The sequence below is a fragment of the Typopeltis vanoorti genome, chromosome 7 (assembly GCF_054136105.1).
Source record: "Typopeltis vanoorti isolate ZY-2024b chromosome 7, IOZ_Tvanoo_1.0, whole genome shotgun sequence".
NCBI lineage: Eukaryota > Metazoa > Arthropoda > Arachnida > Uropygi > Thelyphonidae > Typopeltis > Typopeltis vanoorti.
In genome coordinates this window covers 65,294,301-65,313,270 of record NC_143555.1, presented here as the reverse complement: position 1 = coordinate 65,313,270, position 18,970 = coordinate 65,294,301, and the positions used below count along the sequence as shown (strand labels likewise).

Sequence of the window (18,970 nt, the reverse complement as noted above, 5' to 3'; positions counted from 1 at the left end):
AAATAGGAAAAATGATATGAGCAGGGTGCTTGATAGACACCTGGTAATGTATCTTTTGTTGATGGTATGAAGGAAGACAGTTTCTGAGACTGTGTGCTAGTATCCCAGTTTTGGGAAGTGATCACTAATTATTCATAAGTTTTTTTAAATTAATAATTATTTTAAATAATTTTTTTATCGATGCAACTTATTACAATTGTTCCTTTGAACTCTAATATTGTAATTATTATTATTTATATTGGTGGAGTCAAGACTCATCACAGGAGACGCACTCTATTCATTAACACAATACCTATCATATATCTCCTTAAACCTATTTACTGTTGGATTGCTCTCACTGCTTCTGGCATTCCATTCTGCTCATTCACCACTCTCCAAATAAAGAACCTAGTCTTGCACACCTTATTAACCACCTCTTGGACAACTTCCAGGTATTACCCTTGTTTTCCCCCCACTTCTCATGTATTGAAAATTTCTTCTGTGTCAGTCTTTTTCCCTTTAGTAAGTAATAAGTTTCTATCATATCCCCCTCTCTTCTATATGTCAGCTAAACTCTGCAACCCACACACCCTCAGCCTATCCTCATAGGATAGACTGAGGGTGTGTGGGTTGCAGAGAACATTGTAGGGAACATTCCACACCTGTCACCAGCTTATTGACTCATTTCACTCTTAATATTATATACTTCAGCTGTGACTGAGACACAAGCTAGTATATGCATGATTTATGACTCATTATTTTGATTCATCTTTTAAATGTAGTTAACAGTCTATCTGATGAAGTCCACATAATGTTGAATGAAATATACTGGAGTTTTTGAATGAATTCTCTATAATTTTTTTACATGTATAAGCTGCAAAAGTTATTTAAATATATCTAGTGCACATGTTTCATTAAAGCTATTAACTCTCTCTCTATAAGAATACAGTGAATGATTTTTAAAAATGCACATATATATACAGGGTGTTCGGGATAAATTTGACAGTTTCGTAAGGAAAAAGAAAATCTTCTTTGTATCTATTAAATTTAATGAATTGACAAAAAAACATTACAGGCAGAGTTAATTACAATACTATCAACAAGATTTACTCAAAATAACCACCATTAGCATCGATCACAGCTTCAATTCTGCTTCGGAACCTCGAACAAGCTGATGCTACAGTCTCCCTGGGAAGGGCCGCAAAAACTGTTTTAATTTTATCCATTAACTGGGCTTTTGTATTACTGGAAGTGCGATTGGTGTCTTTTTCAACTGCGCCCCATACAAAATAATCCATGGGGTTAAGGTCTGGGGAGTTTGGAGGCCAAACATTTGGACTGGTGAAGTCGTAGAAATTTTCAGACAACCATTTTTGACTTTTCCCAGAGGTGTGGCAAGGGGCCGAATCCTGCTGCCATACATACGGCCTACCATTGGCTACCCTTGTTATCCAGGGCTTGACTACAGTTAGCAACTCCACGAACAAAGCCCGAATTCCAATGCCAGGGTTCTTCAACACCTGTTCCTGCAGATTTGCGAGGAATTCTGCTGTACGAACGCAATCAGATCGTCTGCTAGGGATCTTTCTTCTTGCTACATCATCGTAGTCACCATTGCAAGTCTCTAGTTCATGCCTGATTGTTTTTACTGTATTCAGGGAGCATTGGGCAGCAGTCGTAATATCCTTATTTTGATGGCGGGCACGAATCATCATGATACAAGTTATTCTCTTCCATGATTCAGGTGGGTTCCAGCTATCCATCCTTTCTGACATCTTGTATATGAATGAAGAAGGGTCCAAACTTTTAAATGAAGAGAAGTGTGTGTTAATACATGTAACTTACGGAAAAATATAATTAATTATAAATATGTCAAATTTATCCCGAACACCCTGTATATATATCTTTCTGTTGAAACTGACAATTTTTCATATCATTTACATGAGTCATTTTGAGAAAACACTGACAAAAAGTGTTGAAGAGAAACATGGGTAAGAACAAGCTAGTTAGACCTCCTACACTTGTCAACTGCAGATACTTACTTTAAGAAAAATAGTTAAGAAACCATACCATACCAAAACTATAAGAATACCATTGATCAAGATTTCAACTTTGTGATTCTAGATATGACAGATTTCATAATAAAAGCTGTAAAATGCCAAGTTAGCAGTCAGAATTGAGTAGGAGGTACAGGCAGATAGTTTAATGTAAAATCAAGTAAGGCATAATTGCATCTATTTTTGCTATTTAGCATCTGTATGGATCTTTTATGAAGAAAATTGACATTAACATAATATCAGAATCAGATATATTAAACTCAGGGTCTTTATGCAAAATGGTATTATACTATTTGCATAATTTATTTAAATGTTTATGCTTCATTCAGTGGAACAGTTAGATGAAAATTCTTCCAGGAATTATAGCCATATTTATATGGTGCCCACTACATCATAGCTTTCGATTCCTCCCCTCCCATTAGTACACATGTATTAAATTTATAATGCAATATATAAAAGTCCAATATCATGTTCTGATTATGTTCACTAAGTGAAATAATGTCCAGAAGCTTTCTGGATGAGAAGAATAAAATTTTATCTTTCAGATTTAAAGGTTAATTCTTTATACACATATAGCAAGTACTGTTTTGATAGTTGATAATATTTATTCTGGTATGAAAAACAATATGACATCCACGCAACAAAGATGAAACATTTATGAGTTATTTAAGAAAAATCATGAATAACATATATGAAATTCACTGAATGAAAGTAAGTTGGATTTTTTATTATTATTATTATTATTTGACACCTCCAGGAAGTCTAAAGACTCATCGAGCAAGGGCACTTGCTCTACAACTCTGTCTTCACCACTCAATCCACCAACTGACCTCAACTCCACCAGCGCCATCTACCACTGACCATCACCACTAGTTTTTCCCCAGACAATCACAAACATTCATGCTGACGGCGGGATTCGAACCTGCAGCCTTTTGGCTGGAGAGTGGATATGCTAACCACTCGGCCAACCAGGCCAGCAGGATGAAACATATAACATTTAAGATTATGAAAAATATGAAGAGGTATAAATAAGCACAATTTAGCATGTAAATAGTGACATGCTGAACTTTACAGAGCAGTGCACCCTGCCTTTTCTGATAAGCCATTCATAGAGGAGGTGTGTGGGGGGGGGAGCCTGTTTAGTGAGAACTAAATTTTGTGTGTCATTCATTCAGAAACTACTTGTTTTCACTTAAACTTTGTTAAATATATATATTCTTAAATATATGTATAATTTGCTCACATTCTATAATCTATTAATACATGAATACACCTTGATACTTTTGGATTTTGCTAAGGCTTTTGACAGAATACAGTGTAGAAGACTATTGCATGAATTGGAGAATATGAGTTTGGATTATAAAATATTAGCATGGATATGGATGGCTGACTGACAGATATCAAAAAGTGGTATGTGGGGGATGTGAGTCTGCAAGATTTAAGGTAACCAGTGGTGTACCACAGAGATCAGTCCTTGGTCCACTGTTATTTAATCTGTACATTAATGATATTGGAAAGGATATGACAGGCAACATACAACTAGTTGCTGATGATGCAAAGATAGGTAGTGTAATCAGGAATTGACTGATATGCAGTACTTGCAGAATGATTTGAATAACTGGAATTGTGGGCATGGGAAAATGGATGTCAGCTCAATGTCAGTAACTGTAACTTTGGCATGATTAGATATTCAATGTCGTATTATATTGGTGGGATGATGCAAGAAGAAACTGATCAGGCTAGAGATCTTGGAGTGTTAGTAGATTGAAAGTTGAAGTTCAAGGGTCATGTAGCAAAGATTGCAAATACAACTCAAAAGATAATTGCAATGCTGAAACAAACTTTCACATGTAAAGATAGGGAAGTAATTTTTCCTCTTTACAAGGCCTTGATAAGACCTCACTTGGACTATTGTGCACAGGTCTGATCTCCTAGTTTCCATTGTGATTCTGATGCAGTGGAGAGAGTGCGAAGGAGAGTGTTAAAAATGATATCAGGATTGTGGAATACTGATTATGAAGACAGATTGAGAATTTGTAGACTGTAGTTACTAGCAAAGAGGAGAAAGAGAGTTGATATGATTGAGACTTACGAATGTCTGAAAGGATTTCAGTTGATAGAATTTTCCATTTTATAGAGGGTGGGGAAAGGGCAAGAGGCATTCATTTTCAGATTCCTTGGAATCTGAGAATGAATGCTGCTAAGAAGGGAATGAGGGCTAGATTTTTCTCTCATAGAGTGGTGCTTGATTGATTGATTGGAATGTATTGCATTGGATGTTGCATGTGCAAGCAGTGTGAATGAATTCAAGATCGCTGGTGTGTGTAGTATGTGGCCTCTCTCAATGAATCCCTGACTCCCTGGAGGTCTCTCCTAATAATAATAATAATTCTGTTTTTCGTTTTCTCTTTCATGTTAGGCTCAGTGGCCTGTCATGGCTAAGTAACATGGTATCCTAGAAACATGATTGCTGCTTATGATAGAGCAATTAATCCTATCTTGATTATCTGTTTTTCTAAAAACTGTGACTTTTTTTTCTGACTAGTTTACTTGTTTTGTATGATACAAAATAAGAGTTTTCAGGATAAAAACCCCATCATCTCCATATCAGACTAGCTGCTTCCCCACCTTCACTTGAAAAAACTGTAATGAAGTTTCTTTGCATCCTAGAATAGTATTAAAATCCAGGTCTTTCAAATCAAAGAGTTGTCAGTATTGACTGAGCTATGTAGGCTACCTGAAATGTCTCTTTCAAAAACCTTGTTAAATTGTTTACTCATAGTAGTTATAAGTTGTTTATTCAATTGAAATTTTATTGCTCATCTTTTATTGTCATTGTGATGCAGAATTCCTTTATGCTAGGTTGGCACGTGCTATTGAAGAACATGAGAAGCAGCTATCAGCATCACTAGAAAGGGTGAATAATTCGCGACGTCAATCAGCCAGCCTTCAGGTTCAGTTATCAGCAGCACTGTAAGTTATGTCACAGTTGAATAAATCATTCATAACCAATCTGATTAATTGTCATTTCTGTAGGTAATTGAATTAAATATAATCAATTCTCAATCTAGCATACATGTAGTGACCTCAATAGTTTGCTATAATGCACTGGTATCCAAAACCTAAGGACGAATACTATTTCTGAAGATTACAACCACAAATTCAGATGAATCAGCTTTTGGCAATTTGTATAACTGACAATTTTGTGTGGAAAGCAGTACACATTCAAATTTTCAAATTGTGCAAGAAGGGGGTCACATGGTAGCACTCAACAGGATAAAAGGCCGTGTTAAGCGAATTGTGTTTGAAAGAATAAAGTTGCAAGCTTGGATGTCTTTTAATGTTTAAACACATCATCTGGATGATTTTACATGGAGAAGAAATATTGAAAAGCTTGAAAAAGGCTGCAGAATTACTGATATTGCCAGAGAGTTTGGAATCTCACATAAGTTGTATCCAGTCACTGGGCAGCATTTAAAACCAGTGGAGTGTGTTCTGGAGAATGTGTTTGCTAAGCAGTCGTCCTCACTCTACCATGCAGCATGAAGACAGATTTTTGGTTATAACAGCAAAACAATTGATGCACCAAAAATCTGTCTTCATGCTGCGTGGTAGAGTGAGGACGACTGCTTAGCAAACACATTCTCTAGAACACACTCCATTGGTTTTAAATGCTGCCCAATGCCTGGATACAACTTACGTGAGATTCCAAACTCTCTGGCAGTATCAGCAATTCTGTAGCCTTTTTTCAAGCTCTCCAATATTTTTCTCTATGTGAAATCATCCAGATGATGTATTTGAACATTACAAGACATCCAAGTTTGCAACTTTATTCCTTCAAACACAATTCACTTAACACAGCCTTTTGCCAACTTGCAAGTTAACCTGCCATTGGTTCCATTCAAACACAGATACCTGGATATCTTGACAAAACAAACCGTGGCAAGACGTCCTCAACAAGTAGACCTATACACCTAAAGGCCTGTAGTCTTCGTTCCATTATTCACAGCTCATCGTAGAGCACATTTTCAGTGGTAGTGCTATTTTCCATAAAAATTGGACAAGACACCAATGGGCTAATGTACTCTTTACAGATGAGTCATTTTAGTCTATCCTCCAATTCTAGATGACACTTGATCTGGCATGAAAGTGGCACTGCTTACTATTGTGAGAATATTTTTGAAAGGAATAGATATGCCGGTGCTGGGGTCATGGTGTAAGAAGGCATTATGCTGAATGGATGCACTGAGCTACAAGTGCTTGAAAAAGGGACTATGACTGGTAAACGATATTGCAACCCAGTTCTTCAACGTCATGTCCGATTGTTCCATGGTGCTATAGGTGAAGAAGTCATTTTTATGGATGACAAAGCCACACCACATCATACATGAGCAGTGGAGATACTTATGGAGACCAAGGATATTAATCAAATTGAGTGGCCAGTATACTCCCTAGGTCTCAACCCCATAGAACACATTTGGGATGGGAGATGCACTGGGGCTGGAAATCCTCTCTCTCCCCTCAAGAAAACAAACAAAACTTTATCCTTTCTCTAAAGGAGGATTGGGCCAGTTTGCTAAGCATGATACGATGTCATGAGAGCTGCATCACAGTTCAGGGTGGACATATTCCATATTGAAATGTGTCTCTGCATTTTCTGTTAGCACTGTACATTAATTCCTTAATTAATTCATTAATTCCTATGTCTTTAAGAAATTTGTAACGTTTGCCAAAAATGTATTGCAATCTAATTTATATGAAATTTATAGCACATTTTTTGTGTAATATAATTTATTAACATGCTGGTAAAACATTTATGTCGATTTTGGCTGTAGTCATGAAAATTTTTTCATATACAGGTAAAAATGTAGTTCATCCTTAGCTTTTGGACACCAGCATAGATAATTTGCTGTGATGAATTTTTTCCAGCATAGCATAGCATTGTACCTATAAAACTTTGGTTGGGAATTTTTAGTGGTTTGCTGTAGCAAGAGACAACTGTATTTCTTTTCTTTCATTAACATTTTTTTTTCAATTAAAACAAACTTTGGTTTCTAATTGGAACAACATTAATATAATCTGTATCACTTATGGGTAAAGCTGGTAACTAAGAGTACTGTGGAGAACTAAGTTCTCCACAGCTTCAATGGAATGCACAGAATTTACCAGGGCTTCTTACACAGTGTCCAATTCTCACCTTCCTATGATGTACCTCCATTATTAAGCATCCAGCTAAATACTAAATCTATTTGAAGGGGTGCTAGGGTCGCTGAAGCACGTGGCGAGTGATTTGAGTGGTGGTAGGGAAAAGTGTTTTTTAAACGGTGTGTAGTGTGAATTCTTTTGTGAATTGTGCTGTATTTTTTTTTCTCAGTAACACAAGTGTTATTTAGTGGTTCTGCTTTTGGAGTTTTGTTAGGTTACTGAGAAGGCAAGGTCACAGTCAGCAGCATTGTGGTGGAAGAGAAGATAAGTTTTCGCTATCTAGTATAGTATCTAGTGTTGAATATGGTGTTATATTTATATATATATGTTTATATTTAGCATTTATTTATTTATATATATATATATATATATCTGTAATACAATGTTCATATATATTTTTTAGCAATTAGTTTAGTAGTTATACTTGACATTAAGGAATGATGGTGGACGCAACTGCAATCACAAATGGTGTACACCGAGTCCGCTGCCCATTAAGAACTCTATTTTATGTAATATAATAAAGGACTTTGTGGCATGCAGTAATTGCGGCATGTATGCTTCCTGGGAGTTGGATATGTGGCGGGTGAGAGAAGGGGGGGGAGTGCGTATATGTGCAAAATGCAGACAGTGGGATGAAATTAATGAATTAGATATATCGATAACTGACCTAGTTGCTTCAGGGACAGGAAATGAATGTCGGGAGATGAGTAGTGCGATAGGAGAGAATGATGAACGGGAGACGAGTAGCATGATAGGAGGGAATGACAAGCAAAGTATGAATGAGAAAATAAGAGTCGGGAGTGTGGAAGGCTTGAATGACAGTGAAGTTTACGGACATAGTTTTGATTGGGTAAATGAATGGCGAGTAAGATGACTAACTTGCAAAGAGGGATAGATGAGCTGAAAGAGGAGGTGGAATATCATTTGAACGAGATGAGAAGTATGAAAAATGAGATTAGAGAGTGGAAGAGATGTATGCAAGGCGAATCAGAGTAGGAGTGAGTGAAAGTTTAGGGAATGATAGAAGAGGAGAGAATAGAAGCAGTAGGAGAGAGGGAATGATGATAGAAGAGGAGAGTATAGAAGCAGTAGGAGAGAGGGAATGAGAGAGAGAGAGAGAGAGGTATGAGAATGATAGAAGAGCAGAGAATGGGAACAGTAGAAGAGAGAGAGAGAGAGAGAGAGAGAGGTATAAGAATGATTGAAAAGGAGAGAATGGGAACAGTAGAAGAGAGGGAATGAGAGGGAGTTATGGGAGCAATAGAAGAGGAGAGAATAGGATAAGTGGAAGAAGGGAATGAGAGAGAGAGTTATGGGAATGATAGAAGAGGAGAGAATGGAAACAGTAAGAGGTGTAATGTATGGTGACTCAATGATCCTTGGTGTGCAAGATAGGATGCATGAGGAGTGTTTGCCTGGAGGAACAATAGACAGTGTGGCTATGGCAATTAAGAGGGGTAAAAGGGTGGATGAGATGATTGTAATGGTAGGAACAAATGACTTGAGAGGTAATGTAAATTGGGCAGCGAGAGATATGAGATTCTTGCTTGAGGTAGTACGAAAGAAGATGCAGAGAGGAAAGATAGTGTGTGTGTGTTGCCTAGGTATGATTGTGACGAGCTGAGCAGAAGAGCAGTAATATTGAATAACATAATAGCTAGAATGTGTAAGAAAAGAGGATTGGAATATGTGGATGCTTGGAGAGCATTTGAGGACAGAGGAATTGTATGCAAGAAACTGCTTGCATTTGAATGAAGAAGGACTAGGCATCTGGAGAAATTGCTGTTCTGAACGAGTCAGTGTGTCAATGCAGGGAAACTAGAATGCCCAAGGTGGATGGTAGCAGGGGTGGCCTCTTCTGGGAAAGGGTACTTAGGAGAAGGGGGGGGGGACAACATCAGGTAGCGCTGAGCCCAGTGGAGTATAGAGCGTATAGAAATAGTGGCATTTTTATGCTTTATACTAATGCCAGGAGTATCCGGAATAAAGGAGAGGAATATAATAACAGGAATAGAAGTAGCAGGGTGCGGCATTTTTTGGCAGGATAGAAAGGTCAAGCGTGGTGGTGGAGTACTGCTTATGATAAGCGACGACTTAAGTCCTCTAAGAGTGGAGGCTTTGGAAGGCAGTGACACTAATGATTTTGAAAGCATATGGTGTGAGGTAGAGATAGGCAACACAGGATATTTAGTGGGGTGTTGCTACAAACCAAGGAGCACAGACAGTGGGGACCAGGAGATGTTTAGACAGTTGAGCTTGGCAAGTGCAAGAAGAATGATTGTTATGGGAGATTTTAACTACAGCAGTATAAATTGGGGAGAAGAAGATGCATGTAGCAATAAGGGAATGGAATTTCTAGAATTCTTAAGGGACAAATATCATAGGCAACATGTATCGTAGGAAACAAGAGGTTCAAGAGTTTTGGATGTGGTTATAGCATCAGAAGAGTTGATAATAACTGAGATGACATCTCTCTCTCACACCAGTTGGAGAGAGACCATGTGGTTTTGTCTTGGAAGATGAATAGACATGCAGGAGTATCAAAGAGACAGGAACATATGTGTAATTATAAGGCAGGTTATTATAATAGTCTTAGACATCAAGTTGGGGAAGTTTCATGGAGGGAGGAATTGGAAGGCTGGGATATCATTAGTACTTGGGAAATTGTGAAGGAATATTTGTTAGCAGCAATAGTAAGCTGTATTCCACAAGTGAAGAAGAGGATACAATTTGGTGTAAACTGGATGACAAACAACATTAAACAGGAGCTGCATCTGAAAAAGAGGCTATGGAAGAGATATAAGGAGACAGGTGAAGAGCAGATGCATGAAGAATATATAAGACAAAGGCCAGGAGAGTGACTAGTATGGTAAAGAAGGCGAAACTGGAATATGAGAAGAGATTGGCCCTAAGATCCAAAGAAAATCCTAGAGAATATTTTAGCTATGTGGCCAGTAGGAGCAGAAATGATTGTGGAAGAATGTGTTCTTCCACAATCTGTGTTCTTCCACAGTACTCAGTAATGTGTTCCAAATACTGAGTACTCTGAATGTCAGTAAAGCTGTGGGATTGGATGGTATTTCACCAAGAGTTTTATGAGAATGTGCTAAGGAACTGACAGCTCCTTTGACCTGGATTTTCAATAAAAGTCTGGATATGGGAAAGGTGCCCAGGGAATGGAAGGAAGGTAAGATAGTGCCATTGCATAATGGCAGTAATAGACTGGAAGTGTCTAATTATAGGCCAGTTTGTGTGTCATCAGTAGTTGTTAAGTTCTTGAAGAAATTAGTTAGGGACCGTATACAACATTGGGCAGATAAGGATAATGTTATCTGTGAGAGTCGACATGGATTTGTAAGGGGGGTGCTTTTGCTTTAGTAATATGCTAGTCTTTTATAATAAAGTTACAAGAGCAGTAGATGAGGGAAAGTCATATACTGCCATTTTCATGGATTGGCAAAGGCATTTGACAGGGTGCCACATGATAAGCTGATATTTTAGTTGCAGCACATGGGTCTGGATGTCAGGTTAGTCAACTGGATTCAGGATTGCCTGTCTGATAGGTACCTATCAGAGAGTTGTGTATGTTGGGGCAGTTTCAAGGAAGCAGAGGGTTACAAGTGGGGTCCCATAGGGCTCAGTACTGGGAACTATATTGTTTAATCTTTATATCAATGACATTGTCACTGACAATCCACTGACATTGTCAGTGGATTGCAGGGGGGGGATATTCAGTTGTTTGCAGATGATGTGAAGCTGGGAAGGGTTATTAGTAATAGTGCAGATGTAGTAGTCATGCAAGAGGATTTGAATAAGCTAGACAGATGGGCAAATGAATGGGGAGGGGGGGGGGTGTCAGTTCAGTGCAGCAAAATGTAAGGTCTTGAAGTTTGGGACACATCGATGGGATGCTACATATTCTATTGGAGGCGATATACTGGAGAAAGTAGAGGAGACAAGAGATCTGATGATTGATAGAAACCTGAAACAAGGTTGATGATTGATAGAAACCTGAAATTCAAGGGACATATTGCAAAGGTGGTGAAGGTAACATAGAGGATTGCTGCAATAATGAGAAGGAGGCTGACCTGCAGAGATAAAAGCGTTATCATTCTGTTGTATAAGACTCTGATCAGACCTTTGTTCTCAGATTTAGTCCCCAGGATTTGAAGGGGGATAAATTAACTGTGGAAAGGGTACAGAGGCGGATAACAAAGACAGCTTCAGGATCGTCTGAGGGAATGTGGACTGCAGAGTTTGGTGGATAGAAGAACGAGAGGGTGATATGATTGAGACTTTACAGGTAAACTTGCAAATTACAGGTAAACTGTTGAGAGGTGGTTACAGGGTTGACACTAGGGAGTTCTTTTGCTTGGTTGAACAGCGAGAAGGAGTGATGACAAAGGGCCATCCCTGGAAGTTACGAAAGGAAACTGTGAGCAAGAGGTTGAGGAGTGGTTTTTTGCATGGATGGTGGTTGAACTGTGGACTGCATTGCCTGATGGAGTGGTGAGAGCAAGAACGGTCAATAAGTTTAAGGATTGGTATGATAGACTTCGTGTTTCCTAGGAGGGACCTTCCACGATGAGTCTTTTGACTCCTAGGAGGCCTAAATAATAATAATAATATTTAGTATTATCCTTTATTTTACTGTTACACGGTAATCAGCATTTATTTTGAAAATTATGGACTTTACATCCGTGTTATAAATAGCTATTTTTAATTTCCCGATGTTTTGACCTTCATATCAAGGCCATCATCTGGAGTATATACAAGTATACAAGGACAAGCTGAGTTACATTTCACACAGTAAGCTAAAGAAATAATGATTTGATCACCAGTTATTCTACTGGCATGGCCTCTAGTGAAAAAAAAAAAAAGTTACCAATAAAATTAAAAATTAATTAAATACAGTAAAACCCTTTTTTTACACTTTTCAGGAGACTGATGGAAAAAAGTGTAAATAGCAGGAAATATAAAAAAAAATATTTAAAAAAGGCTAAAAGATGACTTACTGCTAGGATGTGAGTCTACATACTAGATTACAAAATTTAATAACTGAAAAAAAATGAATTTACAATTACTTACATTTATCTATTTAAAAAAATTTTTAATTGTTGATTGTTTTCGCTTTTCATTTTTTTTGACATAGCACCAAATTGCTTTGCATTGAGTTCGATGCTTGACCTGTTTTTTACTATCATGTTCAAAGTGGACATGGAGAGTCCAAGATCTTTTGCTAAATGCACATGTGTTTTGCCATGCCAATCTACACTTCGCAGAATTGCTTCTTTTTTCATGTTACTAACATGGATAATCCACCACCGCAACTTGAAAGCAACTTTCACACGCTAAATTACGTAGCAGAAATTCTGTGATATCAATTCATACTGCGATTGGAAAATCACGATATCGCTCATCACTACATTACTGCTACAAGCGTGCAAGTCACCGTGATGGCGGCAACAAAACTACAGCCGAAAACGCCATCTTGGAACAGATATGTGCAGATTTCCGCAGAAATCAATTCGAAAATCAGTATTGCCACCCGAGAAAAAAATGCAAATAATGGGAAATAACATCTACATCAAGTTGTTAATGACTGGAAAACAATGTATCGTAAGAATAGGCCTTAAGACGGGACCAACGGAAAATGACATAAATGGCAGGAAAACATAAATTGCGGGAATGTAAAAACAGGGTTTTACAGTATTTAGAAACTACATCAAAGCTAAATTCTATTTAAGATAACATGGGAGAAACATTCTTTCATATTGATAGTTTTCTTAGTAACAATGATGTCCTATTTCTTAACATGAGAGTTGTTATATTAGATTTAAGATTCTAGATTATCTACAGTCCTGTTTATATCATGTTGGAGGCTTAATGGATTTTTTACAACACTCAAAAAGAATTAAAATAGAATTTAATACCTCCTATATTTCGTCCTAGTCACTAGGACATCTACGGGGATTACAAAAACAATTAATGTAACATATACACAAATAACAAACAATACTAAGCCCAACTACATGGGTGACACTAAAGTCCTATCTAGGTAGAGCGCCCTCTAAGGGCAGTAGTAGGTGGCCTGGAATGTAAGGTGGGAACTCTGGCGATGAGTGTTTCCCAAATCTTCGGAAGCTTAATGCAACCGTATTTATTGAGATTTGGTTGGTTTTTGAGAGCTGCTGCTGCTTCTAAGAAAAGTCTCTCTTTCTTGAATTTGCTGTGGTGGAGCATGGTGGTTTTCTTCCATGATACCCTGTGGGTGATGTCCAAAACATGGTCAGCCAAGCCTGAATGGCCATAGTTGTGTTTGAAGATGTAAGACTTGTGTTCCTCTAGACGGATGGATGGTGATCTGCCTGTCTGTCCAAAGTACGCCAGCTTACGGGAACAGGGTACTTTGTAAACTCCAGGCAGAGAGAGAGGAGGGAACTGATCTTTCGTAGAACGGATAAGGGTAGCAAGTTTGCGGTGGGGTTTATATGCTGTGTGTAGGTTGTACTGTTTTAGTGTCTTGGGGCTGAGTCCCACTCAAACCTTCTATCTGGCTAAGATATGTAGATGATGTGTTCTCTATTTGGCCTCATGGCCCAGACACGTTAGACTCCTTCCTCAGTCATCTCAATAGTCTACATCCAAGAATCCAGTTCACCATGGAAAAGGAAAAGAACAATTGTTTACCCTTCCTAGACACCTTAGTCACACGCCTGCCTAATGATACACTTACCTTCACTGTATACAGAAAACCCACACACACACAGGGCAGATACATTCACAAACTCTCCCACCACCACCCCTCTCAACAATATGGCATTATTAAAACTCTTACCAAGAGAGCCCACAATCTTTGTTCCAGTGGAACCGCCCTCACTACTGAGCTTAACCACATACACAGCACTTTCCTCTCCAATGGGTACAGCGATCACAGTATCAAAAAAAAATCAACTCCTCCCCCATTCCCTGTCCTTTTCGTCAACAAGATTTTAAAAATGCCATCACCATACCCTACATCCGTCGCACATCCGAAAAAATAGCCAAGATACTAAAACAGTACAACCTACACACAGCATATAAGCCCCACCACAAACTTGCTACCCTTATCCGTTCTACAAAAGATCAGCTCCCTCCTCTCTCTCTGCCTGGAGTTTGCAAAGTACCCTGTTCCCGTAAGCTGGTGTACTTTGGACAGACAGGCAGATCAGCATCCATCCGTCTAGAGGAACACAGGTCTTACATCTTCAAACACAACTATGGCCATTCAGGCTTGGCTGACCATGTTTTGGACACCACCCACAGGGTATCATGGAAGAAAACCACCATGCTCCACCACAGCAAATTCAAGAAAGAGCGACTTTTCTTAGAAGCAGCAGCAGCTCTCAAAAACCAACGAAATCTCAATAAATACGGTTGCATTAAGCTTCCGAAGATTTGGGAAACACAATCATCACCAGAGGTCCCACCTTACATTCCAGGCCACCTACTACTGCCCTTAGAGGGCACTCTACCTAGATAGGACTTTAGTGTCACCCACGTAGTTGGGCTTAGTATTGTTTGTTATTTGTGTATATGTTACATTAATTGTTTTTGTAATCCCCGTAGATGTCCTAGTGACTAGGACGAAATATAGGAAGTATTAAATTCTATTTTAATTTTTTTTGAGTGTTGTAAAAAATCCATTAAGCCTCCAACATGATGTCCTCACAGCACTTAAGCCTCTACACACGAGTCCTGTTTATAATTAGCCCTTTGGAAGAAAGGTTCTGTGGGTAGAATATGTGCCTTCCATATGCTTGGGTTTTTAGACCATCATTATTGTTCAGATTGGGGGTGGTTGATGAGAATCTCACAGGCTTCCTTAAATTTGCTTTCATACCATGTTTGGTGTGATGTAAACAATGGGTGCTTTTCCAGTCAATTCTATGTAAAGTGTTCAGGGCATGATCAGAAAGGCCAGCTTCACCATAGTTATTATATTTAATGTGTTGTTTATGTTCCTTTTTTTTCTGATAGGAATTGTGAGTCCTGTTTTCCCTGTGTATGGTAGATTACAGGTGTAATGAAAATGGTATACTCCAGGGTAGGCCAGCAGAGGGAGTGGGTCTTTGTATGAGTTGAGTAAGCTTTTTAATTTTGCAGGTGGTTTAAAGGTGGCTTTGAGGTTGTATTTCTGTAGTATTCTGTTTATTTTATCTGATGTCCTTTTAATGTAAGAAATGGTTGTAGTTTTATTGTAGTCTGGTTTATCTTTGTTTTTTATTGAGGTCTTGTAGAGAATTTTGTTAATGGTGTTTTGGCTGTAACCATTTTTTAGAAAAGTATTGCTGATAACTTTAAATTCGTCTTTCAGTGCTTGTTCATTGGAATAGATCTTCAAAGCCCTGTTTTTTAGAGTATTAATGACACCTAGTTTTTGTGTTGTTGTTGTTGGTGGTGGTAGTAGGAGTTTATGTGTATATATTGGCCAGTATGTGTCGGTTTATGGTAAACAGTGAAGGAAAGACTGCCAGAAGGAAGATGTGTGACAAGTGTATCTAGAAAGGAAGGGTGTTCTGTTTTTCAATCTCAATTGTGAACTTATGTGTTTGTGTTTAGGTGGCTAAGGAAAGTGTCTAATGTTTTGGCGGCCTTGGGGCCAGATCGCGAAAACATCGTCAATGTATCTAAGCCAGACTTTCGGTTTTAAAGGAGGGGAATCTAGAGCATGTAGCTCAAAATGTTCCATATAAAAGTTAGCAGTGGGGGGGGGATAATGGTGAGCCCATGGCTATGCCTTCTTTTTGTAGGTACAAAGCGTTTTGCCATACGAAATAACCAGAATGTAATACATGCGCAAAGAGTGCCTTGATATCTGGAGGGAATTTGTTCTGTAAGAGAAGTATTATGTCATTGATTGGGACATTTGTAAAGAGGGCAGAGATGTCAAAACTGACTAATAAAAGGTCTTTTTCTAATATAATGTCTTTGATTATTGAGAGGAAGTGTTCACTTGTTTGCTGATGATGCAAAGTTGGGTAGAGCAATAGTGAGTGCACAGGATGTCAAAATTTTGCAAGATAATTTGGATAGTTTGGAGGACTGGGCTAAGGAAAATGGATGTCAGTTTAATGTGGCAAAGTGTAAGGTTATGCATTTTGGGGTGAAAAGATTAGCAGCAGTATATCACATTGGTGGAACCGTACTTCAGGAGATTGATGAGGCTGGGGATTTGGGAGTGTTGGTGGATAGGGAGTTGAAGTTTAGGGAGCACATTGCAAAAGTGGCTAAATCAGCTCATCAAATCACTTGGTTGCTGAAAAATACTTTAACAAGCAGAGACAAACAGGTTATTGTTCCTCTGTATCGAACCTTGATAAGACCCCATCTAGACTACTGTGCTCAGATATGGGTGCCAGGGTTTCTTCTCAATGGGAAGGAGGTGGAGAGGATCCAGAGATGAGTGACCATGATAATAGCAGGACTATGGAATGAACCTTACGAGAACAGGTTGAAGATTTGTGGGCTGCAGAAATTGGTTGATAGGCGAAAAAGGGGTGATATGATTGAGACATTCAAATTACTGAAGGGTTTCTATAAGATTAATTCAGAGGATATTTTTGAGAACAGGACTGGTGGTGGGAGAACTAGGCCATCCATGGAAACTGGGCAAGAGTGTGGTTAGCAAAGGTGTTAGAGCTAGGTTTTTTACTTGGAGAGTGGTGAATGAGTGGAATAATCTGCCAGAGTCTGTTGTGGGTGCCATGACTGTAAATGAGTTCAAGGTGAAGTATGATAGATACTCTGTGAATGTTGAATAGTTGTTCTTGACATGATGTTGGGCCTCCCTCGATGAGTCTAAGGACTCCTTGGAGCTGCCCGTAATAATAAAAATTTTGTTTATGAAGTGCTGTGTGTTTCTGATATAGGAAGTGGAATGACCTACCAACTCTTTCAGTGTTGCCGCTAATTTCTTGGCTAGGTGATAATTCGGGCTGTCTGTACCTTTGACTATCGGCATGAGGGGTGTGTTTTGTTTCTGTATCTTAGGTAGACCGTAAATTCTTGGGGGGGGGGGGGGACGATCGTAGTGTGGAAGTAATTTTTTGACTGTATCTTCAGGCCATGTAGTAATTGATTTAAGTAGTTTCTCTGTTTTCTTTTTTATTCTATTGGTTGGGTCATAGTTAACAAGTTGGTATGTACTATTGTCCGAGACTAGCAGATTCATTTTTTCTAAATATGTGGTTCGGTTTAGAACAACTGTGGCACTTCCTTTATCGGCTCTAGTTATTACTATGTTCAGATTTGATTTTAATCATTTTACTGCTGTTAATTTGTGTTTCGTTAAGTTGCTTGTTATTGTTTTCTTATAATTTATATTTAAAATGTCGGCAGTTTCTAAACATATTTTATCTGCTATGGTATTTGGGATGAATCTTAAGCCTCTTTCAATATTAGAAATAAAATCCAGTTTGTTTATCGATCTAGGTGCTACGGCAAAATTTAGACCTTTGCTGAGTAGTGAGAGTTCATCTTTGTTTAAGGCGTGGTTGGATAGGTTAATTATGTTACTGTTACTGGTAGGCGATTGGTGGCTCCTGTTGTTTCTTGCTTCTGTTTGGTTGTTAACTTCAACTGCAGGGAAATTCAAATATGTCCGTTGGTTTTGTTGATCTTTTAGTCTATGAAATTTGAATATGAAATTTTCTTTCTTAGTTTAAAGGATATGATTCACCGTGTTGTCTGTAATCTTTTCGAGGATAATTCAAATATCTGTGTTCAAGTAACTTGAAAGTTCAGATTTTACATTTTGTACCTGGTTTTGAGTAAAGGCCAAGTTTTTTGTAGTAGCTTGGATCTGTTCTCTGAGTAATGCTTTCTCCATGCGGTGGTATATTCTTTGCACCTTTTTATTATTATTACTACCCCAAGACCTCATGGAGTCAAAGACTCATCTGGGAGGTCCTTTTATCACACACACACAGCTCATCATACATGTCTTAAACATACTCAAACTCCTTGCAGACACACACACTCAGGCAAGGCATTCTAATTATTTACAACTCTACATGAAAACAACCTGCCTCTCACTCCCCTACTCACACCCTCTTTATACAGTTTCCAGGGATGACCTCTGGTTCTCCTCTGATCTCCTGCTATTTTCTGCAGAACTTCTCCAGCATTGATCCTATAACAACCCCTTACCAACTTATAGGTCTCTATCATATCTCTCCTCTTCCTCCTGTCCACCAGACTCTGCAAATTACATCTTCTCAATCTTTCCTGATACTCAACATTCCAGAGGCCAGAAACTACCTTAGTCAGTCGCCTTTGGACCCTCTCCAACATCTCTTCACCCTTCTGAAAACCAGGTGACCAAATCTGGGCACAGTAGTCCATGTGTGGCCTAATCAAAGCCTTCTCCAAGGGAACAAGAATCTCTCTACTTCTACATCAGTGTCTTCTGCATCATTCCCAGAAGCCTTTATGTTGTCTTCACAATTTTGGCTGTGTCCTCTAAATTTCAGATCCTTATCCACTATCACCCCCAGATCTCTTATTTCCTCCACCTCCAACAATATATCCTCACCAAGCATAAATTCTGCATACTATCTTTGTTTTCCAAATTTTAAAACCTTACATTTTGCAACATTGAACTTGCATCCCCATTTCCGTGCCAAATCGCTCAATTTATTCAAGTCTTCTTGTAAGGCCACAACATCTTCACTACCCTTCATGATTCA

General features: G+C 38.5%; 1 protein-coding gene across 3 annotated transcripts in view; it reads left to right on the top strand.

Annotated features, from left to right (window-relative positions):
• The window catches only part of LOC150104737 (uncharacterized), a 216,193-nt gene that overhangs the window by 110,359 nt on the left and 86,864 nt on the right, over positions 1-18,970 (top strand). For all 3 annotated transcript variants that reach the window (XM_090395318.1, XM_090395316.1, XM_090395317.1), the window contains one exon: positions 4,899-5,009. In XM_090395318.1, coding sequence (XP_090251444.1) covers positions 4,899-5,009 — 111 coding nt within the window. The remainder of the gene's footprint in view (positions 1-4,898; positions 5,010-18,970) is intronic.